The 10,255-nt window shown below is 50.9% G+C and overlaps 5 protein-coding genes across 5 annotated transcripts; 2 read left to right on the top strand and 3 right to left on the bottom strand.

Annotated features, from left to right (window-relative positions):
• Window positions 1–126: 126 nt before the first annotated feature.
• Window positions 127–1,470, bottom strand: A1O9_08243 (uncharacterized protein; the record flags this gene model as incomplete). The annotated part of the gene is made up of 2 exons (XM_013402629.1): window positions 127–1,203; window positions 1,267–1,470. The coding sequence occupies 2 exons, from the start codon at window positions 1,468–1,470 to the stop codon at window positions 127–129; spliced, it is 1,281 nt and encodes a 426-aa protein (XP_013258083.1).
• A 2,377-nt stretch (window positions 1,471–3,847) lies between these two features.
• A1O9_08242 (serine/threonine protein kinase) lies at window positions 3,848–5,679 on the bottom strand (the record flags this gene model as incomplete). Its single annotated transcript, XM_013402628.1, has 2 exons — window positions 3,848–5,066; window positions 5,126–5,679. 2 exons carry the CDS (start codon window positions 5,677–5,679, stop codon window positions 3,848–3,850), a joined length of 1,773 nt encoding a protein of 590 aa, XP_013258082.1.
• Window positions 5,680–7,392: 1,713 nt separating this feature from the next.
• On the top strand, window positions 7,393–8,255 carry A1O9_08241 (uncharacterized protein; the record flags this gene model as incomplete). The annotated part of the gene is made up of 2 exons (XM_013402627.1): window positions 7,393–7,784; window positions 7,838–8,255. The coding sequence occupies 2 exons, from the start codon at window positions 7,393–7,395 to the stop codon at window positions 8,253–8,255; spliced, it is 810 nt and encodes a 269-aa protein (XP_013258081.1).
• A 133-nt stretch (window positions 8,256–8,388) lies between these two features.
• On the bottom strand, window positions 8,389–8,664 carry A1O9_08240 (uncharacterized protein; the record flags this gene model as incomplete). The annotated part of the gene is made up of 1 exon (XM_013402626.1): window positions 8,389–8,664. A coding segment is annotated over one exon (276 nt), but the record flags the coding sequence as incomplete, so codon positions are not given.
• A 547-nt stretch (window positions 8,665–9,211) lies between these two features.
• A1O9_08239 (transcription initiation factor TFIIA small subunit) lies at window positions 9,212–9,671 on the top strand (the record flags this gene model as incomplete). The annotated part of the gene is made up of 3 exons (XM_013402625.1): window positions 9,212–9,252; window positions 9,328–9,475; window positions 9,525–9,671. 3 exons carry the CDS (start codon window positions 9,212–9,214, stop codon window positions 9,669–9,671), a joined length of 336 nt encoding a protein of 111 aa, XP_013258079.1.
• Between the last annotated feature and the right edge of the window lie 584 nt (window positions 9,672–10,255).

Genomic DNA, 10,255 nt, shown 5'->3' with positions numbered 1-10,255 from the left:
TTCAGCGTCTGACGTTCTCAAATTCGGTAGGTTCCTCTGGTAAGCAACAATCGCATCATGCTGAGTAGCAGATCTAACCCCCCTATCAAATGAGGGCGACAGGAGGGAGGAAGATTAGGCTTTACATCACCTCGCAATTCCTATCGACTTGTTCTTTTTGTTAGGGTCGTCCAGGGAGTCATGGGTCATTTCCCTAACAGCCATGGCATATTCGACATCCGGATCCCCGTCGGATAGGTCGTCGGACGACCTCCTATTGTTCAACCAGCTTGTTTGCTTTTGGAGCCTGATTGTGTCACTAGCCTCTCTCTGGGGATCAGCATAATCGATCGCGGAGAAGGGATTCACTTCGACATCACGATCTCGAGAGGCGTTCCTTGCTATGGCTGCATATTGGTCATCCTCAATGTGATCAGTTCGGCCAGGCTTGACGTCTTCCCAGCGATTCTGGATATAATCGTCATCAGAACTAGGCATTGGCGGAAGCTGGCTAATTGGATGAGCAGCATCTCTGTTGGTGGGTGGGCTTTTCCAGTTGTTCGCGTTTTGAACCTCCTCCTTGTGCTGTTTGCTTCTGTGATCTCCTGCATCCATGGCAAAGCTGCCCAGTCGACTCATTTTGAATGCCCTCAGTCTGTCCAAAGCGGTCTTGAAGTCGTCCAGAACCACCGAATCAGTCAAACACTTGAAAACGAAAGACAGCTTCCAGAAGGGATTGATTCCAACCGGAAGCGCTGATTTGAGCGCCGAGGTTACAGAGAGAACATCGAGCACTATGAAACAGATGCTAAGAAACATTGCGCCAAGCATAACAGCAAATCGTGGGGATATGCGAACAATTTGGATGATCGACAGGTCGTATCGAGTCTTGATGTTGTACATCAAGATCACGGCGGCCAGTATCCACCAGGGATCTCGGCATAATGCCTCCCATGGCCTCGTCCTGAGAAAAATATCGTTGACGTTGTGAAAATAGGTGAAATTGGCGTATATCTCGACAACCCAATAAGGTTGGACGAGAATGACCGTGCCAATGAACAAGCGGCTAGCGGTTTTGCTTAAGAAGGGTCTAAGTTTCATCCACGCAATGACGTTGTGCAGGGACCAGGATGCATTCAAGAATATAGCAGCCACAGAAAGCCACCAGGCATACACAGGCGGATTGAAGAGGATGAAAAAACCTTGCCAATAACCGAGAACGAGCTGTCAAAAACGTGGGAAGTCAGTGCTGGCAATTGATCACGATGACCCACTGGAAAAGCATACCTCGAGCAAAATGAGTTTGTGGAGGAGAACTCCTCTGCGCATGTTTGCCAACGTGATGCAGGACATGATTATGAGCGATCCCACCATGAATCCCTCCGCCCATGCTTCGAGGACCAGCCCAGCTGCATCTGTGGGCTTGGTGACCTCTTCCCGCCGCTTGCCCAGCCGATGAAGGACATTTTTAAGAGGTGGAATTGGACTCATGTTCACTGGTTCGCCGCGAGTGGCTTCACTGAAAGAGGAACGACCTAATTGCCAGGGTGGTGATCACGATGGTCTGTCCATCACTAGGAAGGAAATCGCACAGTGCAGAATCGCCTGCAGACAGTGGAAGAGGTGCCGACAGAAGAGGATATGCTCTAGGCGGGACAGCGCAGGGTAATCTATGTAATCAAGAGGGTTGAAAACAAAAGTGAGTGCTAAGGACGTGACAAGCGAGGGCTTTTTGATGGGATGGACACTCGGTAATTATATGAGCACTGCAAGAGAGGCAAGGTTGGGTGATGATGTTGTGGGCAGGAATGCTCCGCTTAAACGAACAATCATGATCACGACAGACATTTACGAGCTTTTAGCCGGGAACGACTGACCCAATCCTGGGAGTCTGGGAGCGGAATGTAAAAGGGAAACGACCCTCGGGACTCGATCGTGGCCTCCTGAGTCGCGGTAAACACTGGGGCCCCTCAGGCGTTTAGAGGCTTTTGCCCCCTTGGGTGGCCGGCACGGCCCAGACAACCAGACAAGAATGGGAGTGGAAGAGGATCTCTTGTTACTGTTGTCAGACCCTCCACAGTCCGCACCAAGAATCCCCCCGAAGGCGAAGACACGCAAGAATTCTGATCCTAGTCATTTCAACCCTCCCCCCCCAACCACGAGCCCCAGAATCCCCTCGAATGCGCCCCGAGTCGTCCAGCGGCTGAACCCCTCCCTCAGTATCCCCGTCGTTAGTTCGGTCAAGTGCCCATGCTAGGCATGGCTCTGCCATCCAGAGACACACCCATGTACTCCATACGGAGTATCCGTACTGCACATCCGCTTCTGCATCGGTCGCGTGCCAATTGTTAATGCCATCCCACAGCCCAGGTACTCCGTATTGTTACTCCCTATTCCTCAAACCGGCAATGCCCAACCGTTTCCCTAGCTATTTAACAAGCCCCCTGTAAGTACGAATATGCACATGGCTGTGTATCAGGATTCAGGAAGTAACGGGCTTCGAGAGCTCGAGCCCTGTCACTTAGTACCCATGAATCATCATAGGTCATGGAACGCGTCGAAGACGGCTAAACTAAGTGCTGTACTTGCGCAACTCGGCCTGATCAACCGAATCTATTCCGTACCATGCCCTGAGAACCACAGGGAACCAGGCTAGTTACTGTAGGGACATGGTCCTCCGGGTACGGAGTACGAAGGGCTCTCAAATCACACAAGCCTCTCGCATCGCATGACATGACCGTCGTGCACACAGCAACGCCAACTTTCAAACCCGGGGCACAATGTGTTGTCCGGTGGCACAAGAAATCCCAATTTTGTCTGAAGAGAGAAAATAGGCGGCGGCTGGTGGGCTCCGGCAGGACAGAGGAAAGGCTATTCCCACGTTTTCTGTTAGCGCATCTGGGGGATCTTTCCACTTAAATAATACCCTAAAGGAGTTGTAACTCTGCGGAACTGCTCGCTGTGACCTAAGTCAGTGAGCCCCCGGGTCTGTGCACGTCCAGAGCGCCATCTGCTCCCTAGGAATCGCTTCCTACCTGCTCGGACCGGGTCACGTCAGATTGTTTGATATGCTTTATCTAAGTGCTATACTCGGAGCTGGAGAAGAGTTCAGTCTGTTTGTAGCAATGGCATTAAGACTCTTCTCTAAACCAGGCACCGGTCAGCAAGCTTGGTGAGTGGTCATCTACAATCCCTCTCCAGGCAACCATTAAACCCCCAGGTCAGGAGTCCGATCGCCATGTCGTCGAATGAAGACGAAGAATATCGCCCGATTTCATCTTGCTGACATTCCGTTCACGAACCTAAAGACGCTACACATCCAGCTAGGGGTTCTACCGTGTGATGAGCACACGCGTCGTTTCAAATTGCCCAGGTACCTGCCTTGGGTAGGTAGCATCCCAATTGCGAGGACCTCCTCGCTGCAAGCCAAGTGCGGGGTTTGTACCAAGTTCTCAAAAAAATCTGGTACCTCGTCGCAAGCAAAATGTATGTACATACATACGAGGTACCCTTCGGAGGTTAGACTACCTAACTAGGTACTTAGGCAAGCAAGTGGTCCGCAGACTTCGGGTGGGTCAATCAAACCACACCCTTTCAACCCATCCAGTAAAATTATTGAGATCAGTCATCTGTATCTGGCTCTTTGCTCCGCGTGTTTGTGTCTGAGCAGTGGCCACGCGAAGCCCAAAGGGAGCTAATCAACAAGGGTTTGATGCTCCCCGACATTTACCCACTCGATCGTAGTCTTTTCCGGGGTTTCCCCAGGCGTATCATACTACTCGTAAAGGTCGTCCTCTCAGTTGGAAGTTTGGCCGTAGAAACCTCGGCGTCACTCATGGTTCAACGAAGAATGCCTGTTTCTCTAGTGCTAGGAGACGAGCCCTTTGTCGCTTGTCTCCATTCCAGCAAGAACACCGGCTCCGATGATACCGCCGTCACGAGCTTCCCTCAAAAATACACTCTTGCCGCCATCCTGAGGGCCAGCTCTCATAACGAGACGGTCGATAAATCGTTGACATTGTTCCTTGAAGTTGGGATAGTGCTGGATGATTCCTCCGGTATAGGCGATGACGAGCTCCTCCGGCCCCGATCTCCAAGCCGAAGCCCCGGGGGCTGGGGAAAGAGCATCTCTTGTATTATGTCGCTGCGCCGCTGAAAGATGAGATTTTGGTGATGGCGGTTTGCTATCCGTTTGGACCACTGCATCAGGAAGGGAGGCAGGGCTTCCCGGCTCGGTGAGTGCTACCTCGCCCACCGTCGCCAGAAGGCCGACCGTTGCGGCAGCGATGAGTCCTGCTGATCGCACTTGGACAAGCTGTGCAATCTTACGAAGTGCTCCTGCGCTATGGGGCGACCATCCCCAGTTGGACGACTCTGGAGGAGGAATCCGACGCTTCAACTCGCCCGCCAACTCGGAATTTGATCGCGCCCGTGCGATGACGGCACTGACGAATGTCGTGGTAAAGCTATAGCTGTGCACAAGAGTGGCTGGAAGCGAGGCAGCTGGCACTGCCGGCCGGTGTGCTTTAGTCATATAGTTAAAGAAAATGATTCGAACCAGTTCTCCGATATATCGTCCGCCAGTCATGTATTCGAGGGGCTGGAAGCCAGGTCGAGCACAGGCAGCGTCAAGTTCGCGGTCCCACTCGGTGGTGATGGCTTCCAACGGACCGCAGGCGCCAGCAATAGTGATTTCGGTGTTTACGACGGTCTCAATTGCATCTGGTTTGTTTCTCTTAATGGGCTCCACCTTGGAGGGTCCCAAGCTCGAGAGCTTCATCGGCACCGTCGCATTGCACCCAGTCCCAACAATCACGCCAGCCGCAACGCGAGAATTCGGCAACGACTTGACAGTGTAAGCAAGGGATGCAAAAGTAGCAATAGTGTCGTTCGTGATGGCGGTGATTCTCAGGGGAGGAAGAGGGCCGAGCTTCCTTCGTTTCGCGCGTGGCGAGGAGCTCGACGGAGACTGTCGTCTGGTGTGGCGAGCATAGCCTTGCAGTAAGGTGGAGCCAAGGTCAAGGTCGGAGTTCATGGTAAAACCCTTCCCCATTGGCATAAGGGTCGCGGAGGATAGTTCGTCTTGCCTGTGCTCTGTCAGAACAGTTGTATACACGGATGATCCTCCTAGTAGGACGGGACCCACATCATTGGGAAGCTGAAAGTAATGCCCATGGGCAACTCATCTGGTACAGGACCTTTGCCCATATCGGAGCTCAACCGGTCATTGACGACCTCGGCAATACAATCACCAATCCAGGCGAACAAGTCTTCGGTCTTATCCATCTTCAGGTGCTCACCTATGGGCCATGCCTTTTCAAGTGTCCGTCGAACTCGCGGTCGTTGAGCATTGCTGATGGTTGCACGTGACCGATCAGCTCCATTGGCGCTAGGCAACTGTTCGTCGGCATCGCCCAACAATTCAATAAATGCAACTCGTAAATTGGTCCCACCAACATCGATGGCGAGAAACTGGCCTGTCTCTTGGCCAGATGGCAATTTCGTAACTGGTGTGGGCAAGAATTGTTCGTCTGAGTGTAAAGCTAGTTCTTCATAGACCTTGGAGAACTGGTGGGCAAGGTTGTGGATGATCGAGTCATCAATTTGCAGAGGCTGAAGATAAGTGTCGAGTTCATGCTCCCGTTCATCTGGTGGTGGGCTGCCATTGCTGACCGAGGGCACCGAAGCCAGCTCCGACATTGTGGCCGGTTGAGAGTCTTGAAAGCTTCCCGAAAGTTGAGGTAGGCGAGTGACTCACGTGCAAGGAGGCCAAATCACCATGGGACGAAAATGCAGAAAATACGAGGATGAAAATGGTGAGACAGCAAAATCGTTGTTTGAACCGGTGTGTCTCTGCGAGAGATTTGTGAAGAGGAGGAAAGGAGAAGAGACCAGACGCAGATGTTGAGGTAACGATGAAACGAGAGTCCGATAAAGGACCCAGAGGTGGTTCGAGCAAGTGGTGTTTCCAGTATGAAGTTCGTGGTGGTTCAAATGTGACCTTGGAGTCGGATGTGACCCTGAGAACTTGAGAACGGAAAGAGGGAATCAGCCTCAGCCGTCCTGGGTGCCTCCAAGCTCAGATGCTCGTATTATCGAGAGCACCTCAGTTCGGATAGGCAGTCAGTAAACTTCGGTCCCCTAAGTTAGTACTACTACTAAGTCTGTAGCTCCAAAGTGCCAATTACTGATTCGCAACACTGCTCCGTACAACAGGTACTACAGCCTAGGGACTGACGTACACTGTGCCCACCATAGAGTCTCCCACATAGGCCCTTTTACGAAGGTAAGCATTTCTATACCTCATGTGTATGACCTCCAAGTCAAATACATAACTGTACCTTCACACCGGGCACACAGCAAGCTATATCCTCTATTCGGGAGTACGGTTTTGTGACTTGGAAACATCCGGATTCCTGGTGCAAGCGAAAGACCCACGCTTGGGGCCAGCTTTTCAGGGCTAATTCCTCACTAACAGCCCATGGGGTCCTTCAAACGGGGGAGGTCTCCTGCCACATGGCAACCAGGGTTGAGGTACCGAGTGCAGCTCTCCGTCAAAACTAAGCGAGTTGGAAGCCAGAAGGGTCCATTGACCTATCTTTGAGTTCATGTACTTTTGCCAATCATAGAAGTGGACCGGCAGGAAGGACGTGCAACAGGAAGATTGGGAAGAGAGAGATAGGGTCGGGCATACTACGAATGAGTCGAGTCCTTGTCATTTCCAGGCCACGCGCTCGGGGACACATCAACGGTTAGTCAATAGTTGTAGCAGTGGGAACACCAAAGCACCTAGGTAGGAGTAGTACGAATACGGTCTATGCAGAAATAGTGGTTTTTGAGGTGGTGTAGTCGCCTACCAGTTGAGCTTGGTCGAATATTGCACCACTGAGCTACCACCTTACTCGGTAGCTACTTGTAGGTCCCTTTAGTGGGCTTGATGGGTTGGGAGTTACTCCGAACGAGTACATACCTAGGTACCTATAGGGTAGGGGGCGTTATGTACTCTGGAGCAGCTAGGGGTTTGGACTTAGCAGGCTCCTTGAGAAGCCAAGGAACGGAACACATCGAGCCAGTTGTCAGCCTTCATCTCAGGAGCTCAGGCCAATGTCCGGCCCTAAGTGGTTCAAAAATCATACCCTGAGGCTCATTAACGAGCCGGTTGATCTAGGCGGTCTCTCTGGTTAAACCCCCAGGTCGGCCTCATTTCGTCATCTTTGCCAAGGATGGTTTGACGTGCCTGCCCTCTGAATTCAATAGGACTTCACTCCAGAGAGTCCTTAGGTTGGGAACACCATTGTTTGATCCTATTTTGGCTCCACGGCCTGCGAAACTCTCACATACGCATCCAGCCCTAGAATTTCCGTCTGTCTCTCTTCGTGCGGCCGAGGACGATTGAGTTGTCTCCGCAACATAATGGCGGAGCAGCATTCTGCGACTGCGCCGGGTCTCGATGAGAAGGGACTTCCATACAATCAAAAGTGGAATTTCGAGCCCCCTGGAACAGATGAAACAAAGTCTACAGCGAGAGATCACGTATACAAGCGAGTCGTGCCTGCAATCCTCACCATACTGGCCTTATTCACTATTTTTCGCTCCGCATTTGTCTCAGACCATCATTATGATCCAAGTGGCCGAGAGGGATTACTCCGCAACATCGAAGAAGAGGTGGACGAACCCAAAGTGGAACTTGAAGCCCACGGAATGAGTAGATGTCCAGATTTCAGAGATTGCTTGCGTGAGCTCATTCTACCGACAATGGAACAAGTCAGTCATCGGGTCAACTTTACACTTAGTTTTATAGGACAGTATGCAATTCCGATGTCTTCCAATGATGCTCCTCCAGCTAACTCTTTCTCAGGATCGACCCCAAATCCGATGCTGTTTCCTGCATGCACGGACCTGCCGAGTGCCTGGGTAACATTATTGAACTTTGCGCCGCAGAAATCTACCCAGATCCCAAGATTTATCTGGGCTTCACCAATTGCTTGACATCTGACTATCACAACATTCCCGATCGAGATCTCGTCGAAGGCTGCGCAATGGAACATGGCATTGATTTCCAGAAGCTCAATAATTGTATCAGTGACGAGGGGGAAGGAATCAATCTTCTTCGAGCAAGTATATCCAGAAGCCATGAAAACAACGTCACCAAGAGCTGTACCGTGAGGCTTGCAGGTAAAATTCGATGCATTAGAGATGGCGGCAAGTGGTATGATTGTCCAGGCGGGAGTTCTGTTGAGGACCTTGTTCGGGACATCAACGCGCTGTACAAGTAGCAATGGGCTTGCATGGGCCACTCGTCGAGGTCATGTTCAACTTGGCTGGAATTTTTGGTTGTCAGAGCATGATACCCCGGAGTTGGGTGTGATCGGGATGGCGCCTCTGGCGGATCCAATGGACTTGCTTTAATCAGATATATCTGAACATATTTTCCCTGACGCCGCGTTTCATTGAGACAGCTTGACCCTCTTCAAGTTCCAGCCCAGCTTCACCTCCATCCCCAGCCAACCCTTCCATCGCAAGTCTCATCTCTTCGTCGATTTCAGCCAGGGTTTTCCCTTTCCTAGGTTTTTCTGGTTGAGTGGCTTGTTTGGCGGTCTGGGTAGAACCTGTACTTTGCTCTGGGCCTTTTTTTTGACTGATGGTGGAAGTGAACCGTGTTGCTTGCGACTGTGATAGCGCTTTCCAGAGGCCACACACTTGCAACCTCGCTTTGGTTGGCACTGACATGCTGGTGAATGCAAACTCGATCAAGGTCGTCAATGATTCAGCGAACACCAAGAGTTGAAAACAGGGTGACGTTCGTCGTGGCTATATGAATCAGCCTATGCTGTTAATCGTTTACAAATTGCCCGATACCAGTGCTACATGACACTACCAGCGTGATCCCAAAGGTTTGTGAAGGAGTCCACCGGGTTTGTATCAGCACCCCGACCCACTTCCGTACTCCGTTCAAAATGAGTGCAATGGTTTGCATTAGTGACTAATCCTCGGATAAAAACTTCCGACCTACCAGCATCCTTTACCTTTCAGCCTCTAGCCCTCGCCTGCGCCCCTCCTCACCATCAACCTTCAAGGACTCCACCGGTCTTTAGACTCATATCCAAACTCACATCTTTGTTATCGTTGTTGTTGTTCTTCTTCTTCTTACGACAGGATCTCATCGGTCTTTGAACACCAGCGGCGCTGCTTCTGTTCGTCTTCAGGCTCAAGATAGACAGCAACTACCACGATGGCTACTCAGCAATTCTATGAGCTCTATCGAGGCAGCAGGTTGGTCTCATGCCGCTGGTGGCTGCGACCCATGCAGTCTGTAAGAGAATTACTGTTATTGACATCGCCTTACAGTATAGGCCTTGCGCTCATCGACACAATCGACGATCTAATCAACGATGGTCGCATCGAACCGCAACTAGCCATGAAGATTCTCAGCAACTTCGACCGCGCCATCGCCGAGACACTGGCAGAGAAAGTCAAGTCAAGACTCACTTTCAAGGTCAGATGAGTTGAATTAAACCTCAATTGAAAGCTGATCATTGTAACAGGGTCATCTCGAGACCTATCGATTTTGCGATGACGTTTGGACATTCCTCGTGAAGGACGTGAGATTTAAGAGCGATGGCGGCCAAGAATTCACTGCAGACAAGGTCAAGATTGTCAGCTGCAATTCAAAGAAGCCTGGAGAAGTCTAGAAGGAAGGAGATGGTGTGGCTTGACACAATCGCAAACCGCTACACTCTTCCCGGGGATCAATTCGGTTCGCGTTTTTTTATCTGCTGCCTTCTCGGCACATTGAGACCTGAAACTGACCATATCTGGGCGTGCGGCGATCAAGCGATAGGAAACAAGCTTTGATAGTGGACATCAGCGTCATTATCAGCATTGGGCGGTTTGCTCACGAGTTATGCATGCGTGAGGAGTTAATGGAAATGATACCCAAAGTCTACAAGTCTTTTCGCCCGGGAGGCGATTCCACAAGATAGAAATCCATCACACTGCAAGAGTATCTGAAGTACTGAGACAGTTGCTGTTATCAACCTAGAGACGTTTCTGCGATTTGTGATTTGTGATTTCTCTCCAGACACGGATAATTACTATTTACTTAGGAGGTATGTGTACGTGGTTACGAAGAATTGCTTGGACAGATGTTTCCATCCTCTGTTTCAGCAGGCGGCGATTCGCCACATAAATAGACCCCCACCATCATAACGACATTCAAAATCAAACACTCAACGAGCATTCGCCAGTCCCTGCGTAAGGAACTAGTCGACTTCTG

The sequence above is a fragment of the Exophiala aquamarina genome, assembly GCF_000709125.1.
Source record: "Exophiala aquamarina CBS 119918 chromosome Unknown aczIA-supercont1.7, whole genome shotgun sequence".
NCBI lineage: Eukaryota > Fungi > Ascomycota > Eurotiomycetes > Chaetothyriales > Herpotrichiellaceae > Exophiala > Exophiala aquamarina.
Note: the sequence above shows the minus strand (reverse complement) of the source record. Positions and strands in the feature narration are given on the sequence as shown.